The sequence below is a fragment of the Bombina bombina genome, chromosome 6 (genome assembly GCF_027579735.1).
Source record: "Bombina bombina isolate aBomBom1 chromosome 6, aBomBom1.pri, whole genome shotgun sequence".
In the NCBI taxonomy this organism is placed as follows: Eukaryota; Metazoa; Chordata; class Amphibia; order Anura; family Bombinatoridae; genus Bombina; species Bombina bombina.
Window position 1 is genome coordinate 82538112 of NC_069504.1, and position 24758 is coordinate 82562869.

General features: G+C 36.5%; 1 protein-coding gene across 1 annotated transcript in view; it reads left to right on the top strand.

Moving 5' to 3' along the window:
* The first annotated feature begins 730 nt into the window (after positions 1-730).
* ELAPOR2 (endosome-lysosome associated apoptosis and autophagy regulator family member 2) overlaps positions 731-24758 on the top strand; it is a 220486-nt gene continuing 196458 nt past the window's right edge. The window contains exon 1 of the mRNA XM_053716505.1: positions 731-925. Coding sequence (XP_053572480.1) covers positions 842-925 — 84 coding nt within the window. The 5' untranslated portion in view covers positions 731-841. The remainder of the gene's footprint in view (positions 926-24758) is intronic.

Below are 24758 nucleotides of genomic sequence, written 5' to 3' on the forward strand. Positions count from 1 at the left end.
TTCAACAAAGAATACCTAAAAAAGTGAATTGGAAAGTTGTTTTCAAATTGCATGATCTATCTGAATCATGACAGTTTAATTTTGGCTAGACTGTCCCTTTAACAGATTTAGAAATGCAAAACCGTTGAAAAGAGAAAGCTGCTTATCTTATGGTGATTATAGTCTTTGTTATATAACATTATTATCGGCTCTGGTATAAGGAAAAGAATATACAGAAACAAATGACACTGTTGTTCACCACTTGGCTACCTGATGCTTAGTTTGGGCTAGCAAGGGTCATTGCATGGCACGTTTAACCCATATATACGTAGGGTATCCGTCCGGTGCCAGGTCATGGGTGCAATATAAACCACCTTAGGTGCCAGGGAGCACTCAAGCAACAGATAATTCCTCTGGAACATACATTTAACTGTTTACGTGCCGGAGATAAAATCTTACCTAAAGAACTGGTCACGCATGCAACGTTTAACCCTGGTCCCTGAATAGGGAACATTTACTATGCAATGAATGATGGGGATTTTTTATTAGTGACGGGTGTATCCGATTTATTTGGAAATTGTATTTATTTGCAGAATCCCCCCATCAGCTGTGACACATGTATCCCCTATGTATTATCACTCCCTCCCCAGTGTTTCCCTTGCAGGCTTAGCCTCTAGCTGTTCCCACTCACGTCCCCACCCACTGCCATTGTCTCTCCTCCTAAAGCGTGACGTCACCAGCCGGCTGGGTGGACGTTCCATTCGCAGGGAGCAGGTGAAGCAGAACAACATCAGGAGCATCCTCTGGATCCCATCAACCTGCACCCAGCTCTGGCTTACCCTTCCCATACCAGGCTTTTAGTATGGCATTATTCTTCTGGACTGGATGCCTTGCCATATGCCTACAGCTGGGGACAGCTCTGAACACTCTTCCCCAATGCCTAGAGGTAAGGCTGGGATTTAGCTAAGCTTATTATAGGCACCCAGTACACTGACACCTATAGCCTCTTTGTTGTGCTGATTGCTGGGTTTGCTGTCTATAGGGGCTTATTGGTATTTACACTACACACTAGGGTTGGGCTATGTGAAGCAGCCGGCAATGCAAATACATTAACCCATCTGTTACAGAGAGAAAAGAAAGGCCAGAGCAATGTGTGCACGCCTGCCAACCTGTGCAAATATATCATGTACAAAGATCGTGGCAGGTGCAAATACATCAATCAAACAGTGATACCTAGTGCACTGCTAGCTAAGTAACTGGATTCCTGGTACTATAACTGGGTTTAATAATTTAATAACCACACAATATATACAAAGCCTGTCTTAAACCTTATTTCTGTGCTAAAATTTAATTGCTCAGTGATGTCTCTGAAATATCATTTATTTATTGATTAATATAATGCAGGAGGTCAATGTATTGGTTTTATTTATATATATATATATATATATATATATATATATATATATATATATATATATATATATATATATATATATACACATACACTGTATATATATAGCAAATAGAAGACAGAACTCTAAAAATCTGTTAAAATCTGACAGCGCTCAACCTTGTGTCTGTAGCTCCTAGTATTGTGGGTACCAGCACCCCCAAAAAGGTGAATGTAGTGCTACAAATAAATACACAGAGCGCCTCCTAAAAGGCTAAGACACTAGTAGTGACAAGATTATTTAAATAAAAAATATATTGAAATTCTATAGGGGTATATAAAATATTTTATAAGCTACTTATAGCTAAAATATACAAACAAGATACAAAAGTGGATCCACTTAAAATTAACAATAAAATATGCATATATCTATATAAAAAAACAATACAATTGTGATTAAAAACCACAACAATATACAATCTTACTCACAAAATAAATTACAATAAAACAGCTGTTGATGGTTGGATAAAAAATAAATATAAAAACATCAATTTACTGAGTAGGTGTCCATAAATATGTAGGTCCCAAACTTTAAATTATTTTGTGATTAAGATTGTATATTGTTGTGGTTTTTAACCACAATTGTATTGTTTTTTTTATATAGATATATGCATATTTTATTGTTAATTTTAAGTGGATCCACTTTTGTATCTTGTTTGTATATTTTAGCTATAAGTAGCTTATAAAATATTTTATATACCCCTATAGAATTTCAATATATTTTTTATTTAAATAATCTTGTCACTACTAGTGTCTTAGCCTTTTAGGAGGCGCTCTGTGTATTTATTTGTAGAAGACAGAACTCTCTGGTCTTAAATGTAGTGTAAAGATTCCGGTCTGAGGAAGGGGAGTATTCCCCGAAACGTCACCGCAATAAATCTTTAAACTACATTTAAGACCAGAGAGTGCTGTCTTCTATCTGCTATATCATTACCCTCATTCTAGCACCCTGGCATTAGTGACACTGTTCGTGAGAGTGCACCTGTCTCTGTATCTATATATATATATATATATATATATATATATATATATATATATATATATATATATATATATATATATATATATATATATATATATATATATACATACATATATATACACACACACACATTTATAAGTATACAAGCAAAACCCCTCCTATTAGAAAAATAAACTTGCTTCCATCAATCACTGCTTATCTGACTAAACTTAAAGGTTGGACAGTATTACAGACAATTAGACTCATACTACTGTGCACTTATCTTTGAGCATCAGGCTGGCATATCCTGATAATGCTGACAGGACAAAAGAAACTAACCTTCTGCTTATTTTGTGAAATCAATAAATTGTTATCAAGGTTTGAATTCTGCTAACAGTACCCACTTTTTCTATAAACAAAGGCTTATGATCTATGCTACAACTGAGCCCAGTTACCAGATTGGTGTTTGTTTGCTGACTATAGGTAGACACATAAATAGAACAATACTCTGGTTGGAAGTTTGTAGAGAATGCATATTCTTATAACAGTTACTCTTTTAGTGATCTGTCCTCATGAACCAACACATGGAGATAATGTTTCATTGTAATATGCTTGTGAATTATAAAGTCTGTGCTCCAATTCTCGTGGGATTTGAAAAGCCAGCAGGGTATTTTATAATGTATTATTATTATTTTTTTATTTCTGTCCTGAATAATGAAAAAAAAAAAAAAAAAAGAATTACATACGGTACTTGCAGAGTTTCCGCAAAAAAAAAAGGTAGAGATTGCCTTATTAGTGAGTAAGCAATCAATCTCAAGGAGTCTATTGTGCACAATTAAGCATTTACTGTAATATTCAATAAAAATGTTAAACCATTAAATGTAATATTTACCGTTTATCTAATTTATTTATTATGTGCTCTTTGATATACAATAGAACCATTTATCAGATTACACTAAAATGACGCTCTAATTTGTTAAAGCATTTACATTTGGCATTACTATCCCTCGCTACGGGTTATCAAAAGTCTTAAATACCTAGTTAAAGACACAAGTAAATGGTCAGCAATTGATGGGTCATCATGCAACTGTTGTTTGATTGGCCGTGTCCTGCTTGGGAGCCACAATGCCTCTGGCACTGACTTGAGATGGGCATTACCTGTGTGTTTAACATAGGGTTGCCACCTCAGCGCCCCTGGACAGCACTATTCATATTCCTCTCTGCACACCCTGCCACAAGTGTAACTCATAAGTGTCCAGGAAAACATGGCCGAGGTGGCAACCCTAGTTTAACCCCTGTGCAAGGGTTTATCACATACTTACTTAGGGTCAGTATGTGATGTATGTGTCGGTATAAAGCATACCGTTTATGTATTAGAATGTTGGGTGGTGTGCTGTAAAGTTTATTCCGCCTTTAATGTCTTTCCAATCGGAATGGGAGAAAATTTGTATTTGGAATTGATTTGCAAAACGAATGCTGAATAAGGCTCAAGGCAACGGCATTAGATTCTTTTTCAGAGATGAAAATATCAGATATCTTTGTGTGTTGCACTTTCACACTGATATATCTGGCTCCGAAAAGACTTGAATGCCGCTGCCTGTGGCCATATTCGGCATTTCTTTTGCCTTATGAATTGTCAATTTTTCTAAGTGTTGGCTTTTGTGAATAGAGCTATATAAGCTAAGGAGGTCTTTGTGTTTACAGATTGATAAGATAAGGATCTCCTTACAAGCTTAGTCCATTTCAATAAACAAAACAGCTATTTTCATATACAAAAATAAACCTAAAGTGTCAATTTAGCATGCATTTTATATTGGTATAACAAAGTAATTGGAAACCAGTTTTGCAGTACACTGTTCCTGGTACCTTTTAATGTTTTAAAGAATTTTCTTTGTGCTGAATTTCACTGGCTGATAGAGAGGGAGACCTGTTTGGCAACCACAAGGTTAAATAGTTAAATAATAACATTTTAACAGAAACAACCTACACAAAAATGCCTTGGAATAGTTTCACAATAAACTACATTTTGAGTTATTTGTATAGAAATGTTGCTGATTAGCTGTAAAACGATAATACTGACACCATAACCGGTTTCAGGTATACATATTTCTTTTTATTTTGCAGTAGAGGATTAAAGCAATATTAAAGGGACATAAAACCCCAAAATTTTCTTTTATACTTTAAATAGAGCATACAGTTTAAAAAAAACTTCCTATTTACTTCTGCTATAAATTTTGCTTCATTCTTTTGGTATCCTTTTATTGAAGGAGCAACAATGCACTAATAGCAGCTAGCTTAACACATTAGTAAGCCCATGATAAGAGCTATACATGTGCACCCACCAATCACCTGCTAGCCCCAGCTCCTGAGTCTAGGTATGCTTTTCAAAAAAAGGATACCAAAAGAACAAAGCACATTAGGTAGTAGAAGTAAATTGGAAAGTTGCTTAAAATTGCCTGCTCTATCTGAATCATGAAAGACAAAAAATGTGTTTAGAGTCCTTTTAATTTAACAAGCTGTTAATTTTTAATATCATTATATACTTCTGATATAGTTAGCATGAAAATAATAATAATAATTAAAAAAAAAACTGTTGTGATTATTTCAGGTACTTTTGTTGTGGTCTGTCAGTAGGGTTGTTACCTTAGCCATGTTATGAGTTATACATTTACACATGCTGCAGGGAATGCAGGGAGGAATATGATTGGTGCTTTCCAGGATCACTATTCTAGTGCTGTCCAGGGTTACAATTCATGTTCCCCTCTGCCCACCCTGCAGCATGTGTAACTCATAAGTGTCCAGGAAATCATTACCCGGATGGCAACCCTATCTGTCAGTGTGATCTACTTATGTGTGTGCTAAACATAAGAAAATCTAGTGGTGCCAGATATGCTTGTGCAAAAACAGCTTTACATTTCTTTTAAAGGGACAGTAGACATCATTATTATAAAAACTGCAGCAACAAACACTTTACTAAAAGTCATTCATAATACCCCTGAAAAAAGTATTGAAAACATTTTCAATCTTTATTTTACCTTCTAAAGTGTCCCTCACACATAGTCTTAGAGAACCTACTGCACAAGTGTTCTGTATATAAATGTGTATATTTCTTGCTACAGTGTATAACTAATAATTACTGTCCCTTTAACGTGAGTCCAGACAATCACTGCTGGCCGAGAGGAAAGTGTGAAATTACACAACAGGTCAGCACATATAGATCTGCTAGTAGATCCCAATGTAGGTTTTGGGCCCACCTTATTTATTTTATAACAGAAAAATGCAACAGTAATTTCTCCCTTAATATTAACAATTCTTTAATGAGAATTTCTATAAAATATATATAAAATATAATATGTATAAAAAACATTCCATTTATACATTTTGCAGAAGTATTCTTAGACTTTAAAGGGATAGTCTAGTCAAAATGAATCTTTCATGATTCAGATAGAGTATGCGATTTTAAGCAACTTTTGAATTTACTCCTATTATCATTTTTTTCTTCGTTCTCTTGGTATCTTTATTTTAATGTAAGCTTTGGAGCCGGCCCATTTTTGATTCAGCACCTGGGTAGTACTTGCTAATTGGTGGCTACATTTAGACACCAATCAGAAAGCGCTACAGAGGTTCGAACCAAAAATGGGCTGGCTCCTATGTTTACATTCCTGCTTTTTTAAATAAAGAAACCAAGAAAACGAAGAAAAATTGATAATAGGAGTAAATAAGAAAGTTGCTTAAAATTGCATGCTCTATCTAAATCATGAAAGGTTAATTTTGACTAGACTATTCCTTTAATGCAGGTTTGTATGGGCAGGGTTTTGGTTGAAGTGGTCCGGCTTGGTCTAAAGTACTTTTTTTTTAATGCACAAATGTTGCAGTTTGTTACAGGGGCTACACAGCCCAGACATAATATTTTACTTGTATGTTCTTTTAAGTGCCATATGATTGATCTAGTCTATAATGTTTACACAGATTTATGTAGTGATAATCCACGTTTTAAGATGCACACGGTACCAATTAAAATAATCTGTTTCTTGCAACTGAGTCTTTATTTGAGAGCAGGTTGGTCTGATGTTATGCCTGAAGACATGTTTAGAAAAAATGCAGGTTTAGTGGACAAGTCAAACAAGAGAACATTGCAATTAGTTTAGCATTTGACAACCAACTGGTTAAACCTGATGCTTTATCCCTAAGGCAGTTCTGTTTTATGTTTCTTTTCATTGTTGAGATTATTGGAGTGGACTCATTACACTTTCACTTGGGATTAAAGTATTTAAAAATGTATATATGTTTGTTTCCATACTGCAAAGTCTTACATTCAAATGTTTCAATTTATTAACCCCTTATTGATCAGGACATACCCTGTATGTTTTGTGTCCTTAAGGCGTGTTTGGCCCTATAATAGCGCGCGTCTCGCTAAAAGTGGCGTGACCAGGCTGTGACAACATACCTCCCTCCTGGAGGCATCGGGCTATAGCGCGGTTACAGAGCTGCGCTTTTATACCTCCAAAATACAGTAGAAAAACAACCGGCGATGTACAGAGTAAGTCATTGGTCGTTAAGCGGTTAAATAGAAAAAGGGGGGGAAACAATGGTGTTTTAATATTCTTCCCACAGTATTGATCAGTTGTGATACTTAGTATCAAGCTAATGAAAATATGAAGTGCCCTATTACAAATACTAAACACAAGGCCGGGTAACATATCCTCAGACCTCCATACTAGGCCAGATTTTAAGGATATCTGAACTGGAGCACAGGTGAAATAATCAGCTGATTAGTAAACATGGCTATTTTTACCTACGCTCACCTAAACTAAACCTGGCCTGTTCGGAAGGTCTGAAAACTCCTGCACTAGGTTAAAGTGAAGGTCCATTTTGATGAATTAGTGCCCGGTTTTTAATATACCTATTAAAAACAAGGGCACTTTAATTCATCAAAATTGACATTTCACTGTTTTCTTCAAAAACTTACCTTTTAATCCTGACAGCCGCTCCAGCGATTCCCCTGGCCATTGGAAGCCTCTGCAGACGTCAGAAATGACGAATCAGGCTTCCTCTAATCACAGCTTCCCCCTCTGGGGGAATCTTGGCCTGATGCAACGCTGTGATTGGAGGAAGCCAGATTCATCATTTTGAACCCGCGAAGACGGCTTGCGACGGGCGGAGGAAGTGCTGGAGCGGCTGCCAGGATTAAAAGGTACGTTTTTGAAGAAAACAGGGAAATTTCAATTTTGATGAATTAAAGTGCCCTTGTTTTTAATACGTTTATTAAAAACCAGGCACTAATTCATCAAAATTGACCTTCACTTTAAGTATGATAACCGCACTAGAAAATATTTTATTTTCAGTATATGAGATTTGTGGTTGTGGATTAAATAATTTAATTACATTTTTATTTATTTTTACGCCATCTTCTTCCTGTTAATAATTTTTCAGAAAAGATAAAGAGGAATACAGTAGCTTCCAAATTTACCAACACTGATATTCAAAGAAGTAATAACATTTTTCTAAGAACAAAATATGTATGATGATGAAAACAAAGAAAAAATAGTTATTTAAGCTGATTGTGTAAATTACACTTTTATATTGTGGGAGTTAGTTTTGCACCACTCTTGGGTTTGTAATACTACATTTTCTACCACATTCATTAGCTCCTACCCAGTATCTGAATGATCTCTGTAGCAATTAGTGCCCCACAGGAAAGTAGAGATTAAAGTAAACATAAACATGCATTGTGGGTAGGGTTGCCACCTCAGCCATGTTTTCCTGGACACTTATTCATGCTACAGGGTGTACAGACAGGAACATGAATAGTGATGTTAAAGGGACACTGAACCCAAATGTTTTCTTTCGTGATTTAGATAGAGCATGCAATTTTAAGCAACTTTCTAATTTACTCCTATTATCAAATTGTCTTCATTCTCTTGGTATCTTTATTTGAAAAGCAAGAATTTAAGTTTAGATGCCTGCCCATTTTTGTTGAACAACCTGGGTTGTTCTTGCTGATTAGTGGATTAATTTAACCGACCAATAAACAAGTGCTGTCCATGGTCTGAACCAAAAAATAGCTTAGATGCCTTCTTTTTCAAATAAAGATAGCAAGAGAACGAAGAAAAATTGATAACAGGAGTAAATTAGAAAGTTGCTTAAAACTGCATGCTCTATCTGAATCACGAAAGAACAAATTTGGGTTCAGTGTCCCTTTCAGTGTCACTATTTGTGTGCTTTCCAGAGCTGAAATTCATGTTCCTACCTGCTCACCCTGCAACATGTATAACTCATAAGTGTCCAGGCAACCCTAACTGTGGGAATTTTTCACTTTTGCAAAGCTGTCTGGCATCTAACAAACACAATTTGCCTGTTTCTATGGTTGGTGATCCATTGAAAATTGTGTTGTGTTCAACCCCTGATATAATCTTTCATATAAAGCCCACCACCTACATTTATGGCTTTTGCTACTATAAATTTGAAGTATTTTTGGATTTTGTTGGGATATTTTACAGAAACCCCATCCTCTCTGCTCTTATAGGGACGGTGAACTCATTTTTTACTGCAATGCTTTAAAAGTATTGCAGCACAGACTTATTTCAGCACAGACTGGGCAAGTCTAACCTCAGATTCCCAAAAGTATTTTTTGTTTTTGCAAGCCTTTTAAACTGTTTAGTCTATAGTATGGACAGTACTGTAGCTTATTGGCCGTACCACATGCATTTAAAAAACTAGGATTATTATATAGGTTGTCCGAGCTGGTCTGCAAGATACAACTAATAGGGTACAAACTAAGCTGATACTTTGGGAATGGTTGGAGGTAAGCTTTACATAGTCTTTGTTGCAATACAGGTTTACTGTTCTTTTAAAGGGATAGGAAAATCAAAATTAAACTTGCATTATTCAGATAGATCTTGTAATTTTAAGACACCTTTTAAATTATCTTTTATATTAAAATGTGCTTTGTTGTCTTGGTACCCCTTGTTGAAAAAAGAATACACACATATCCTAAACTAGTGGGAGCTAGCTGCTGATTTGTGCCTGCACACATTTGTCTCTTGTGATTTTCTAACTAGATGTGCAATGCTCTTCCTTCAGCAAAGGATAACAAGATAATAAAGCAAATTTGATAATAGAAGTAAATTTGAACGTTGTTTAAAATTGTTTGTTCTATCCAAATCATGAAAGAAAATGTTGGGGTTTCCTGTCTCTTTAATTGAACTGGATCCCACCATTTGGTTTTTCAATCATGTGCACTGATAAACATAATTGAAAAGCACTAATATAGCACAAAACATACTAAATATTTAAAAAATGTGATATAGAATGCTGAATTGTTAACAAATTAAAAGGTGCTATATGGGAAACACTTTTGGAGTTAACACGTTTTGATAATTCTATTTTTTTTTTCATTAAAATAGATCATGGCTACAACTTCTATTGGTTTAAAAAAACTTTGGCATATCAACTGAGTCTCTTTTCACTATAAGACATTTTAAATTGGAAGGATCATTCTATCCCCTCTAGATGCCACTGGTTACAACTTTCTGATCCACTCAAAAGTTCCCTCCAAATGAGACATTCTTGGCATTATGCCCGTATGGCTCTAGATTGGCATTTGGCATGACTTTATCCATTCTGTAGCACATTCAGGTGTTATGCACAGAAGTGTGCTTGGGGGGGGGGGGCACTAGAAAGCAGGGGTGAGAGTGGTGTTTAAAGAGATATAAAACCTCAAATTTTTCTTTTTGTGATTCAGATAGAGCATGTAATTTTTAAACAACTTTTCAATTTCCTTCTGTCATCAAAGTTGCTTCAATCTCTTGTTATCCTTTGCTGAAGGATCAGCAATGCACTACAGGGAGCTAGCTGAACACAGAGCCAATCACAAGAGACAATGTGTGCAGGCACCAATCACAAGTTAACACCCACTAATTTAGCATATGTACATATTATTTTTCAATAGCGGGTACCAAGAGAACAAGGTACATTTTGAAAATAGAAATAAAGTTAAAAGTGTCCTAAAATTGCATGCTCTACTTGAATCATGAAAGACTAATTCTGTCTTTCCTATCCCTTTAATACAGGAAGCTGTTGTAACAAGTACATTTTAAAGGTTAAAAAATAGCTTTGTTTTTTTAGCTAAATTGTTTAAAAATGTGTGAATACCTTGGCGAATACAATCTAAAAATGTCTTTAGTAGAGTACAGGTTACAGTGGAATCCAGTGCATGTCATAAATTAGCAAAATTAATTATTTATGCATTTTGTAGAATAGATTTCCATGGTATGTTTGGGTTGAAGGAACAAAAAATCAAGTTGGGTCAGTTTTGAAGAATGTTAAAGAAACAGTTGTCAAAATAAAGATTCGCGATTCAGATAGAGCATGCTATCTTAAACAACTTTCCAATCCTACTTTGGGGGTTTGCAAAAGCTGGAAATCTATTGAAACCCAGGCCTTTGTTGAGGTATCCAGTGTGCCAGGCTATTATTATCTGAAGAACCAATGCATTATAATATAAAGAAATGTTTGGCACAGCCAGACACAGTTGACCGCACAAATCGAGGTCTTCTCCCATCCCATATATATATATGTTGATGCTTAATTGTAGCTTACGAAGGAAAGCTTGGGTAAAAGAGATGGGCAGGACTTGATAAATGTGCAGGATCCATGGGTAGGATTGTCATTTTGATAGTTTGGATTCGTCCCCACTAACAAAATTATGTTTTGGCTCATTCAGACAAGTCTCTATGGTATCATTAATTAATCTTTGGTAGTTAAGGTCAAATAGTGTAGAATTGGAAGGAGAGAGGTTAGTACCTAAGTATTGAATAGAATATTTTTGATAGGTAAATAAAAAATAACAAGGCTCTATGTGATAGCAAAATTGCTAAAAATTGTTTTGGTATTTTGTGCAAGTTTTTCACTGAAATATCTGGTACTGAAGGAGTTAAACAATAATAAACCAACATTTGATCCGATGTCAAGTAATCACATTATCTGGAATGTCATTTTTTTAATATTTTCACTCCATTCTTCATTTTAACTAATAGAAAGCTATTTTTTGTACCACAGTTGCTTGCAGTTACAGTGTCATTATATAGTTCCTGAATGACTTCCCAGAATTGTAACCAATTTGCTGAATTTTGTAATGTTCCTATACTTGAATTTTTCTATTGTCTAAAACACACTCAAATATATATCAAACACAATTTGAAAGTGCCCTGTCTTTGTTACATGTGTAATTTGGAAGATCAGTTTAGATGATGAGGTTTTAAAGGTTATGTGATGAGGTGTCAGTAAAATTATCACTGTCTTTGGGTTGAAAAGGAACAGTGTCTGAGAGCAATGTCTAATTATATAATTGCTATATAAAGCAACTCAGCAAGCTGGGGTGTGTTTATTTAGGTGATTAGAAGATCTGTATGTGGCATCTGAGACTCTGCTACAGTATATTGGTTTATAAGCAATATCTGTTTATTGTTACTTATAAGGCACAGTGTATATAATACAGCCGTATAATACAGTGGCGTCACTAGGATAAACTCTCGCTTTACCCGACAACTCTGCTCAGGCACGCTCCCTGTAGCAAGCCCTGACCTACCCATGACATGCTGTTCCCGCCTTCCCGTCGTGGTCTGGCCAACATATAACATATCTTGGAAGTGCCTGCCCCAAATATAATTTTTGAAAGGCCACTGATAACATGGGCATCAGCAAACATTTTTCTAGTGAAGGAGGCAAAAAAATAAAAACCCAGTCATAATAATGGAGTAGACTCATAGACGCTTGTGAGACTGCGGAGAGCCTTATAAAGGACAGATCATGTTTAATATTCACTGAGTATCATTTCACTTACCTTTTTCCGGTGTTGTGGGTGTTCATGCCGTTAACGTGTGTAGTTACATAAGGTGCCCAATACATGGTGTCTTACGAATTGTTCTCAATGTAGAAAGACAAGAATTTCAATCAGAATGCTTAAAAACCCAGTCATAATAATGGGGTAGACTCATAGACACTTGTGAGACTGCGGAGAGCCTTATAAAGGACAGATCATGTTTAATATTCACTGAGTATCATTTCACTTACCTTTTTCCGGTGTTGTGGGTGTTCATGCCGTTAACGTGTGTAGTTACATAAGGTGCCCAATACATTGTATCTCATGAATTGCTCACAACGTAGAAAGACAAGAATTTCAATCAGAATGCTTAAAAAAACAATCTTTTGAAGTGGTTTATCTAAATATTTGTTATTGCAAAATATATCTGTTTTTAAAGGGATATGAAACCCAAACATTTATTTTTGTGATTCAAACAGAGCATACAATTAAAATAAAAGTTTCTATTTTACTTCTATTATTAAATTTGCTTAGTTCCTATGGAATTCTTTGTTGAAGAGATACCTAGGTAGGTTTCTGGAGCACTACCTGGTAGGAAATATTGCTCCCATACAGCAACACGTGCATGCTCATGAGCTTATATCCCTGTTACTATGTATGTAGACAGAGCATACCATTTTAAAAAAAGTTTCCAATTTACTTCAAATTTGCTTCATTCCCATGATATTCTGTGTTGAAGAGATACCTAGGTAGGCATCTGAGCACTACATGGCAGGAAATAGTGCTGCCCTCTAGTGCTCTTGTAAATGGATAACATTTTTGCAGAACTGCAGTCACAGAAATGGGCCAGCTCCTAAGTATGCATCCCAGCTTTTCAACAAAAGATACAAAGAGAACAAAGACAAATGTATAATAAGTAAATTATAAAGTTGTTTAAAATTGCACGTTCTATCTGAATCTTGAAAGAAAAGTTTTGGGTTTGATATCCCTTTTTAAAGGAACTTGAAAGTAAAATAAATATTTTATTGTTCAGATAGAGCATGCAATTTTAGGTGACTTTTACATGTAATTCTGTTAATAAATTTACTTGAAAAGCATACACAGGTAGGTGTGATTGGGCTTTTTCACCTACACTTAAGCCAAGCATGTGAAATATCTCATCTCACGGGCGTGTCGCATTATTTCTAAACTGACCAAGGTTGATTGAGTTTTCTTTTTCTTGGTTTCCAATTACTATGTAATGTGGACTGTTTTAAAGAGTTGTGTTTTTTGTTGTATTTTTTGTTTTGTTTGTTTGCGCTGTAATATATTCAAGGTGCTTCTTTGATACCGGTTTCCTTCCCTGATGAACTTGTTCCTTCTCCAGTTCTTATAATGGTCTGTGACCCACAGCTCACAGATGAGGCTGGCAGCAGGTACAAATCTTTGTCAGTTCTGCAATTTATGAGTGTTGATGTTTTCTCAAGATATTGTTTTTTTAAAAAGGTTTTATTGAATTTTAGACCATTCACTCCCCACATATGCACACACACACACATGCATGTACTGACACACATACTCAAGCACATGCACTCACACACACATGCATGTACTGACATACATACTCAAGCACATGCACTCACACACATGCACTCTCACACACACATGCATGTACTGACACACATACTCAAGCACATGCACTCACACACACATGCACTCACACACATGCATGTACTGACATACATACTCAAGCACATGCACTCACACACACATGCACTCACACACATGCATGTACTGACATACATACTCAAGCACATGCATTCACACACATGCACTCTCACACACACATGCATGTACTGACACACATACTCAAGCACATGCACTCACACACACATGCACTCACACACATGCATGTACTGACATACATACTCAAGCACATGTACTGACACACATACTCAAGCACATGCACTCACACACATGTACTGACACACATACTCAAGCACATGTACTCATGCACATGCACTCACACACACATGCATGTACTGACAGACATACTCAAGCACATGCACTCGCACACACATGCATGTACTAACTCACATGCACTTGCACACATACATACACACACATGACCACTCACAAACACACACACATTCATATACATACATACAAATTCATATGCACTTGCACACATGCACCCGCCCCCACCCTCGGGGGGCCCGGTCGCAGTTGCGACCTCTGCACCCCTTCTTGTTCTGCCCCTGCATACTGCCATGGGTGCATGACAGGGAGAGCGTCATATACAGCAGGGGAGAGTTACTTCTTGCACACATGAGCTGCACATTATTTTAAAAATTGTCAATCATTTGCATCATAATAAAGTGGTTGCTTGTGCATAAATATAGGGAGCACAATTCCATAGGGGACATTTTGGCCTCTATTGCAGACACCCTATACATACTGGTACAGTACATCTGAGCTGAATAGAACCTTTGTAAATGTGCTGCCTGAGATTCAGCAGCTGACAGTGAGCAAAGTCTATCTGTGCATAAGTGTTTGGTGCTGAAATTACTGGGTGTCCGAGACAGCTTAGCTGATAAGTCACACACTATGTTCTGACATTCTCTCTGATTAACACTCCCAGCGCTAAAATACTAAACACATGGCATTTACTGATGAATCATTTGTTGTTAGCTAACTATATGCTGTGGCATTTTATCAAATTGAAACATAATATGTTTATTGTTTTAAGGGACATACAAGAGTAATAATAAAATGCATAATTGAATAAACACATAGTTAAAAGGACAGTAAGGACAAAATGAAAAGTTCATGATTTAGATAGAGCATACAATGTTAAATAATTCTCCTATTTACTTTAATATCATATTTGCTCTCTTGGTATTCTTTGTTGAAGAGTAAACCTAGCTAGGCTGATAGGACCTTGGAAGCGTGCACGTGTCAGTTGCAGACAATGCTAAAATGTATAACATTGCTATAAACATTGTTGCAAACACTGTTCCCAGATGGCTAAATACATTTGCACGATTCTGAGCTCACCTAGGAAAGATTACTCTTTAACAAAAGGGAACTAAGCAAAATTGATAATAGAAGTTAATTGGAAAGTTGGTTAAAAGTTCATGTTTTGACTGCTGTCCAGACAGGCAATGCACTCATGGCCCCTATTTAACAACGGTCTTGCGGACCTGATCTATCAGTGCGGATCAGGTCCGCAAGACCTCGCTGAATGCAGAGAGCAATACGCTCTCCGTATTCAGCATTGCACAAGCAGCTCACAAGAGCTGCTGGTGCAACGCCGCCCCCTGCAGACTCGCGGCCAATCGGGGTATCAATCAACACGATCGTACTCGATCGGGTTGAATTGTGGAGATTCCTGTCCGTCTGCTCAGAGCAGGCAGACAGTGTTATGGAGTAGCGGTCTTTATACCGCTGCTTTATAACTGCTGTTTCTGGCGAGTATGAAGACTCGCCAGAAACACGGGCCCTCAAGCTCCATACGGCGCTTGATAAAATGAACACATATGGTAACCCAAACAGAACATGCATATGAGCTAAATTTAACTATGTATTTAAAGGGATAGCAAGGTCAAAATTAAAATGTGCATGGGAACATTTCAATTTTAAATAAAAGCATTTTTGCAATATACTTCTATTAGCAAAAATGCCTCTAGTAAAAGTTGCCACTGTTTTACAGTGGCATACTCACATATCCTGTAGGGGCCCGTGCACGAGTATTCAAACGCATAGAGCTGTGGGTGGTGTGCATTGTGCCTATGGACATTGTGTTATATAAACCACTGCTGACTCTCTGAGGTGTGGTGTTTGAGTACTGATGCACAGGCCCTCACAGGATATGTGCGTATGCCACTGAAAAACAGTAGTAACGTTTACTAGAAGCATTTTTGCTAATAAAAGTATATTGCAAAAATGATTCTATTTAAAATTGAAATACACCCAGGCACATTTCAATTTTGACCTTTTATGTCCCTTTAACCCATTTGCAGGGGGTGGGTTAAGCTTTTTTTTTTATAGTAGTGCAATAATAAAATACTCTGGTACAGTAGATCAGTTTATTGGTGCTACTTTATGTCCCTTTAAAATCTTTGTAAATAAAAAATCCTCTCTAGGTCTAAAGTGCAAAGGGACTTTACAGCTGAGATTGGTGGACACTAATATTGTATCTTTATTTATTCCCAACAAAGAATAATGATGGGAGTAAGAGGGTTAAAGGGACAGTATACATCACTTTTCATATCACTATAACTATACATTGTTACAAAAACACTAACAGATGGGCTATATAAATGGATCATTTACAAAAAAGATTTATTAGTGTACAATGTCCCTTTAAGATAAAAAATTGTGTTTTGGAAAAAATTCCCCTTTCTACTCCCTATCACAGTTTTATGGTGGGTGCCGCTGAGGGATATTGTTTACTGTTGCTTACTGTCTGGGTGTAGTTCCAGATGGTGGAGGCATTTGATTGGTTGACAAGTCTAACAGAGTAACAAGCAGATAAGGCAACCAATCAGCTCCTGCCTTGCAACTGTGATTAAAGGTTTAGAGCTGACCTGTAGAAGCTAATTATCAAGGGTACAGGAGGTATTGCTGGTCCCCATTACTTTTTTTTTCCAGGAGCAGCAATACTCTTCTGGGATGTATCCTGTGTTTGGTGCCTACTCATATATGGCTCTTGTCACTGGCTCACTAGATGTGTTCAGTTAGTTTCCAGGAAGGCATTTCTACTCCTGAGCCTTCATTGGGTTTATTCTTCAGTAAAGAATGTGGAGAGAAGTTGTTCCTTTAAACCAAACAAACTTTTCACTTCTATTCTGCAAACTGCTTCATTAATATTTTATTTTACTGATTGATCACATGCAGTGTATTCCACTGTAACTTTTAATTCTATTAAGAAATCCAATGTTACACAAACAAACCATAGTCATTTATATAACAAAAATATGTTTGTTTTTTTATGGTATTTTTGGTTTAGCACCTGAGTAGCGCTTGCTGATTGGGGGCTACTTTTAGACACCAATCAGCAAGCACTACCAAGGTGCTGAACCCAAACAGGGCTGGGCTTCTAAGCTTACATTCCTGATTTTCAAATAAAAATACCAAGAGAATGAAGAAAGATTGCTAATAGGAGTAAATTAGAAAGTTGCTTAAAATTGCATGCTCTATCTGAATCGTTAAAGAGAATTTAGGTTTCATGTCCCTTTAAGCAATATGACTTAAAGGGACTTAAGTAACTTTTATATGATTTTTCAAAGAGTAATCCTTGGTAGGCTTGAGAGCAGCAATGCACTACTGGGACCTAGTTTTTTTTAACTTAAAGGGCCAGTAAACCCACAAAATAATGTTATATAATTCTGCACATAGCTCTACTGAGCGGGTCTGTTTGTTTTCCCTAAGCTCATCGGGCACGCTGTCTATTCACAGCCATCCCAATCACGCCATTAAACTCAATGTAACTCGCTCCTGCTACCAGACCAGAGCGGGATCGAGTTACATTGAGTTTAATGGCGTGATCGGGCTGCCTGTGAATAGACAGCGTGCCCGATGCGCTTAGGGAAAACAAACAGACCCGCTCAGTAGAGCCAGGTGCGGCGTACTGTAAAAGTAACTTTCGTAGCAATTTTTCACTGAAATCCTTTAAGGTAGAAAGATGGCGCTAAGCTGATGTTATATAATTCCGCACTATGTGTAGAATTATATAACATTATTTTGTGGGTTTACTGGTCCTTTAATATGTTAAAGGTCTCAACAGGAAAGCAAAGTATTGTTTTTTCTTTGAAATGTTGCTAGGAGACATCTAATATAGCTGTAGTCAGTGTATTGCCTATGCTCAGTAGAGGGCTTTTGTCATAATAATAATGTGAGTTAAGTTCTGTAATGTCTGTTTGCTTATCTAGCTTCAGGCAGTGGCTACACTGAACATTTCTAAGTTCATTTAACAAGAAAACAAGTTAGTTGTTTGCTGTATTTGTTTTTTTAATAATCTTTCTTTTTCAATTTACTTTGACTTAATATATTTTTCTGCTGAGGGAGCACTGTTTCATATCTTTTTAAGGGTAGGATTACCAGACCAGCAGTTTAGCTGAAATTATTATTATTATTAGTAGTAGTAGTATTTTGTGATGCATTTACAATACAATGTGTGGTTCTTATTGTAATCGTGTGCATATTTAAGTTGCCATGACAGCCATAAAAGAGAAACTTTACTATAAAATGTGATTACCCTTAATGTATTTCAAATGACTGGTTATAGTACTACTGCAGAACATTAAGGGCTAGATAACGAGTGGAGCGCAAATGTTTGCCCCCGAGTGATAAGAGGTATATCGCGAGGGTTTGCGCTCATCATGCTTACCACTTGTATTACAAGATGAAAGTAAACGTGATCCCGTGAGCGCAATCACGATTTATGCTAGAATGATTACCGCAACTTCAGAGCTCTGGTTAACTGTTTTGCAAAACATAAAAGTTACACAAAACACATCATAAATACATTACAAAGTACAGTTACACTCATAACGCCATCTAATAAAAATGATTCACAAAATACATACATATTTATAGGTGTATGTGTGTGTATATATATATATATATATATACACATACACACACACACCCACAGGGGCTTCACTTGTAATCTGCCCCTAAATGTTTTGTAAAATAGTTCCTTCATGTTTACTTTCGTATTTGAGTTACTATTTTTTTTCTATTAAAACTATCACCTCTTGTTCTCAATGACATGCCCATAAAATAGGCTAAACCTGCAGATAAAGCAGACCTGTTAATGTTATCAATGTGTAATCACACTGCCTGAATAGTTAGGTATTGAAATGCTAATTATAGCTGAGGGATTCAATGAGCACAGCCTGCTATTTCACATACAAAAATCTCATACCCCCCATGGGAGATTAATTAGTGCTATAGTCTTATGTTTACATAGCTCTTCTATAGAAAATATGTTTGTTATTCATATTTTTAGTGTTGGTTGTGGTTTCTACATGCAAAAACAGTTATTTCAAGTAACAAAATAAAGGTAAAAGAGTTGTTTGCAAACAATTAAATACACTCCAGCGGGTAAATTTAACCATTGTGAATACATTAAATGCCTGGGCGAATTACAATGTCCCTTTAACTTTAATACACCATTTAAGTCTAGCATCCTTTTTTTTTAAGTTGCATTGGTTAATATAAATGCAAACTCTTGCAATGCAAGCCATTTGTCTTGTCTTGGTATAGCCAAAGTGGTAGTGCCCAAGCTCTCCCAGCTTACATGTTTGCCTTAAAGGGCACACATTTGACAAATGGCACCCATAAGGCGACCCCACTAGCCCCCCATGGTTTATGTACCCTTAAACTGCTTATAAACACACTGTAGCTCACTATTTTAATAGTAAATGTGAATTTCCTGATGTAAATGAAACCTTAGATTGTCATGTTCTGGTGTCTATTCTGTAGAATTGCTGTACAGCTGCAATGTGGATATATTAAGCTCTCTCCTTATCTGTGTTTGCTTTTATATTATTAAATTTAAGCTACACCCTTGTTGCTCAAACATGAAAAAACACCAGTGAGAAGGCAAAAGCCCTGAATCTACAGTAATCCGACAGTATAAACCTGATCACTATAATTTGTATAGTTGACTAATGTATTCCTATTGCACAAGCTTATAAAGCTATAACTAGTTCACAGGTGTATTTACTAAAATCACAGATGCATGGTTAGATAAAGATTACATGAAATGTTGACATTTTATTTTAATTTTAGTTTAAATCCACACAAATTTATTTCTATTTTCTAATTTGCTTTATTCTCTTGGTATCCTTTGTTTAGGGAGCAGGAATGCACTTCTGGGAGCTACCTGGTGATCAGTGGCTGCACTTATATGCCTCTTGCCATTGACTCACCTGATGTGTTCAGCTATATCTCAGTAGTGCATTGCTGCTGCTTCAACAAAGGATACAAAGAGAATAAAGCAAATTTGATAGCAGAAGTAAATTGGAAAGCCATTTAAAATTGTATGTTCTACCTGTTCTATTTGAATCATGAAAGAAAAATTGGGGGGTTTATGTCCCTATAATGTTTTTCTTTCCCTGCCTTATTCCTCTTTTTATCTTTTCCCAAATGCTAAAAAGAAACTACTATACTGTACACAGATTTGGAAAAAATATATAATAAAAGTTATCTAAGGTTATTTTATTTTTATAGTAATTACTGTGCATATGATCTGACAAACATTAGTCCCAGACTGTGAAATTAGACCGGCCCTGGAAATAATTAAAGACTGCACCTGCCCCGTCTTCATCCTCCCATAACTTGCCTAGGGCCACTTTTCTGATGCCACAGGCCCCCACACCCTTGCCTGTAGCGGCCTGGAGGAAATGCGCTACAAATGCGCACAAGACTTGCTCCGTGACCTCCAAGACAAAGGATGTGGCCCATGGTGACGGCGACCCTGACAAACATACCATGATAATTCACACAAATGACTGTTCCTCTTAACCACATACTCCAAATAGCCTTGCCGATGCAGAGTGATGTAACCATGATACAATTTGCATATATTAAAAGGAGAATAAATGCAATTTTAAAGGGACATAAAATCCCAAGTGTTTCTTTCATGTTTCAGATTGAGCATTTTAAAAAACTCATATAATAAAATTTTCTTTGTTCTCTTGATATCTTTATTTAAAAATCAGGAATGTAAGCTTAGAAGATGGTCTCACTCCTTGTTGCATGGTTTACATACGTCACATGTTTGAGGTTAAATCTTGTGAGTAGTTCCAACACAATTAGCATTGTATTCTGTGCATATTGTTATTAAAGGGACACTGAACCCAAATTTTTTCTTTCATGATTCAGATAGAGCATGCAATTTTAAGCAACTTTCTAACTTACTCCTATTATCAATTTCTCTTCGTTCTCTTGCTATCTTTATTTGAAAAAGAAGGAATCTAGGCTTTTTTTGGTTCAGACTCTGGACAGCACCTTTTTATTGGTGGATGAATTTATCCACCAATCAGCAAGAACAACCCAGGTTGTTCACCAAAAATGGGCAGACATCTAAACTTACATTCTTGCATTTCAAATAAAGATACCAAGAGAATGAAGAAAATTTGATAATAGCAGTAAATTAGAAAGTTGCTTAAAATTTCATGCTCTATATGAATCCGAAAGAAAAAAAATTGGGTTCAGTGTCCCTTTAACCCCTTAAGGACCACAGCACTTTTCCATTTTCTGTCCGTTTGGGACCAAGGCTATTTATTATTTTATGCGGTGTTTGTGTTTAGCTGTAATTTTTCTCTTTACTGTACCCTCACATATTATATATAGTTTTTCTCGCCATTTAATCATATCTTAAAATTTACTATAAAATTTTTTAGAAAATATGATGAAAAAAAAAATCACACTTTTTCAAAATTAGCGCTAGTTACATTAGAACACTGATATCTTTTAGGAAATCCCTGAATATCCCTTGACATGTATATATTTTTTTAGAAGACATCCCAAAGTACTGATCTAGGCCCATTAGGCCACTAAATAGCACTGCGCGCCACACGTGTATTATGCCCAGCAGTGAAGGGGTTAATTAGGGAGCATGTAGGGAGCTTATAGGGTTAATTTTAGCTTTAGTCTAGTGTAGTAGACAACCCAAAGTATTGATCTAGGCCCATTTTGGTATATTTCATGCCACCATTTCACCGCCAAATGCGATCAAATAAAAAAAATCGTTCACTTTTTCACAAACTTTAGGTTTCTCACTAAAATTATTTACAAACAGCTTGTGCAATTATGGCACAAATGGTTGTAAATGCTTCTCTGGGATCCCCTTTGTTCAGAGATAGCAGATATATGGCTTTGGCGTTGCTTTTTGGTAATTAGAAGGCCACTAAATGCCACTGCGCATCACACGTGTATTATGTCTAGCAGTGAAGGGGTTAATTAGGTAGCTTGTAGAGAGCTTGCAGGGTTAATTTTAGCTTTAGTGTAGAGATCAGCCTCCCACCTGACACATCACAACCCCTGATCCCTCCCAAACAGCTCTCTTTCCTCCCCCACCCCACAATTGTCCCCGCCATCGATGGCCGCCCACCCGCCTCCCACATCGGCTCCAACCCACCAACGATTGCGGCCATCGATGTCCCGTGCAGAGAGGACAACAGAGTGGCTCTCTCAGCATCGGAGGGGTAAGAAAGGTTTTGCAGGATGCCTCGATATCGAGGCATCACTGCAATAACCGGAAAGTGGCTGGAAGCGATCAGGATCGCTTCCACCGCTTTCCAAGACCGACAACGTATGCCGTACATCCTCGGTCGTTAACTGTATTTTTTTTTGTGGACGTACGTCGTCTGTCCTTAAGGGGTTAAATATGCTACACTTAAAGCCTGTTGTTCGCTTCCTGTCCCCATTGCTTTTTGAACATGTAATACACCAGACGTGGCTATCAGGTGTGAAAGCTGCTGGCTCCTAGAGAGAAGACTTCTTTTTCTCACATCGAGTGGGAGTGATTACTAACACTGACATTCGATAGTGATTTGGGTCTAATTTTAAAGACCTATTGGGAGAAAAAACGTTGAATACAGGGCTGTCCCTCTTTTGAATTTTGAAATGTTGGTATGTTGGAAATGTTGGTATGTTGGAAATGTTGGTATGATATATATATATATACACACACAGTTACACACACATAAAAAAAGTCCAGCACTCGCTCACAAGCTCTCATCTAAGAATAAAAGCAAAACTGGAAGAGTTAGTTACCGCATTTGGCCAAATGGGACAAACTCAGGCACCACGTCAAGGTGTCTTCCTAGTGCCTGAGTCCCTAATACAGCCACACAGCAGCAGCCACACACAAAAATGCAGGCTAATAAACAAACTGGGAACAAGTCAGGGTTCACAGACTTATGTAATCACTCCGGGCGCAAGCAAAGTTAAGAAATGGACAGCACATCCAGACCGGACCGGGTACACATCCCATGACCCACAACCAGGCTATCGCACTCACATAAAGCTACATCCACTTGCAGGGTCACAGGCAGTTAACCCCATGCCTGCCTAGGTGCAAGTCCAAGGGTGAATTACAAAAACAAACACAGTTACACACACATAAAAAAGTCCAGCACTCATTTGGCCAAATATATATATATATATATATATATATATATATATATATATATATATATATATATATATATATATAGATAGATAGATAATACAATTTTAAACAACTTTCCAATTTAAATCTATTATTTAATTTGCTTCCTTCTCTTGTTATCCTTTGCTTAAAGGTTTATCTTGGCAAGCAAAGGAGTATCAGAGAACCTAGGTACTAGCTGTTGATTGATGGTTGCATATATATATATATATATATATATATCGATTGTGATTGGCTCACTCACGTGTTCCGTTAGAAACCATTAGTGCATTGCTGCACCTTCTACAAATGGTACCAAGATAATTAAACAAATTAGATAATAGAAGTAAAATTGTATTCTCTATCTGAATCATGAAAGAATAAATGTGGTTTGATGACTAAGAAAAAGCTTATTGGCTTACACAGTTTTGCTCTGATTGGTTGACTTCTGAAGCAACAGCTGCACAATGGACCCTGGAACATATGGAAGGGTGCAGAGGCAGAAAGGGACCGGATCTTGTTTATCAGCTAAACAAGATATCTGAAGGTCGATAAGAGGCTAGATAGTAATCTGATGCATCAGTGGAGGGTGGATTATTAGCATACAGAGTCAGCATCCAACGGTGAGGCACTGACAAGAATTTACCTTCTATGAGCAGTCAGTGAGGGACTTCTAGTAGAAGACCTGGTTTTAGAGCTTGGCTTGGTCCCCACAACCTTTAAAGCCCCTGCCTATCACCACTTGCTTTTTAGTAACTGACAAAAAGCAGCTTCAGACATCAACCAGTCAACTCTAATGCTTGATGTCACCTGGCCGGCTCCTAAGCATTACGTCCCTGCTTTTAAAAAGATACCAAGAGAATGAAGAAAAAATAATAATAGACGTAAATTAGAAAGTTGTTTAAAATTGCATGCTCTGTCTGAATCATGAAAGAAACAATTTGGGTTTAATACCCCTTTTTAATTCTGACCTGTCCTGATTTATGTGGGACAATTAGGATGAAAAAAAAATATGGAATTGTGGCATTATTATTATAAAAATGTGTCAAACTTTCTTCTGTGGCTAAAATTAAGGCCCACAGTGTACAGTTCTAAAATTCCTAGAACTAGCAGAACAAAGAGGTGTAAAAAATAAATATATAATGAAAATTGGAAGCGCCCAAAATAAAAATATTCCCAATATGGTAAACTAAATACTAAAAGACTCAAATATAATAAGTATCAAATATCAAATGATGTGGTTATAAAAGTTACAACCTTCTCAAAAACACTCAAAAATATCTAAGTGTTTCAGAGAGTAAAAAAATCAAAATAAAAAGTAATAAAAAATATGTCACAATGTATCGTAATAAAACATACAGTATCAAATAGTGCAAAGTCATATGGTGATGAAAGTTTA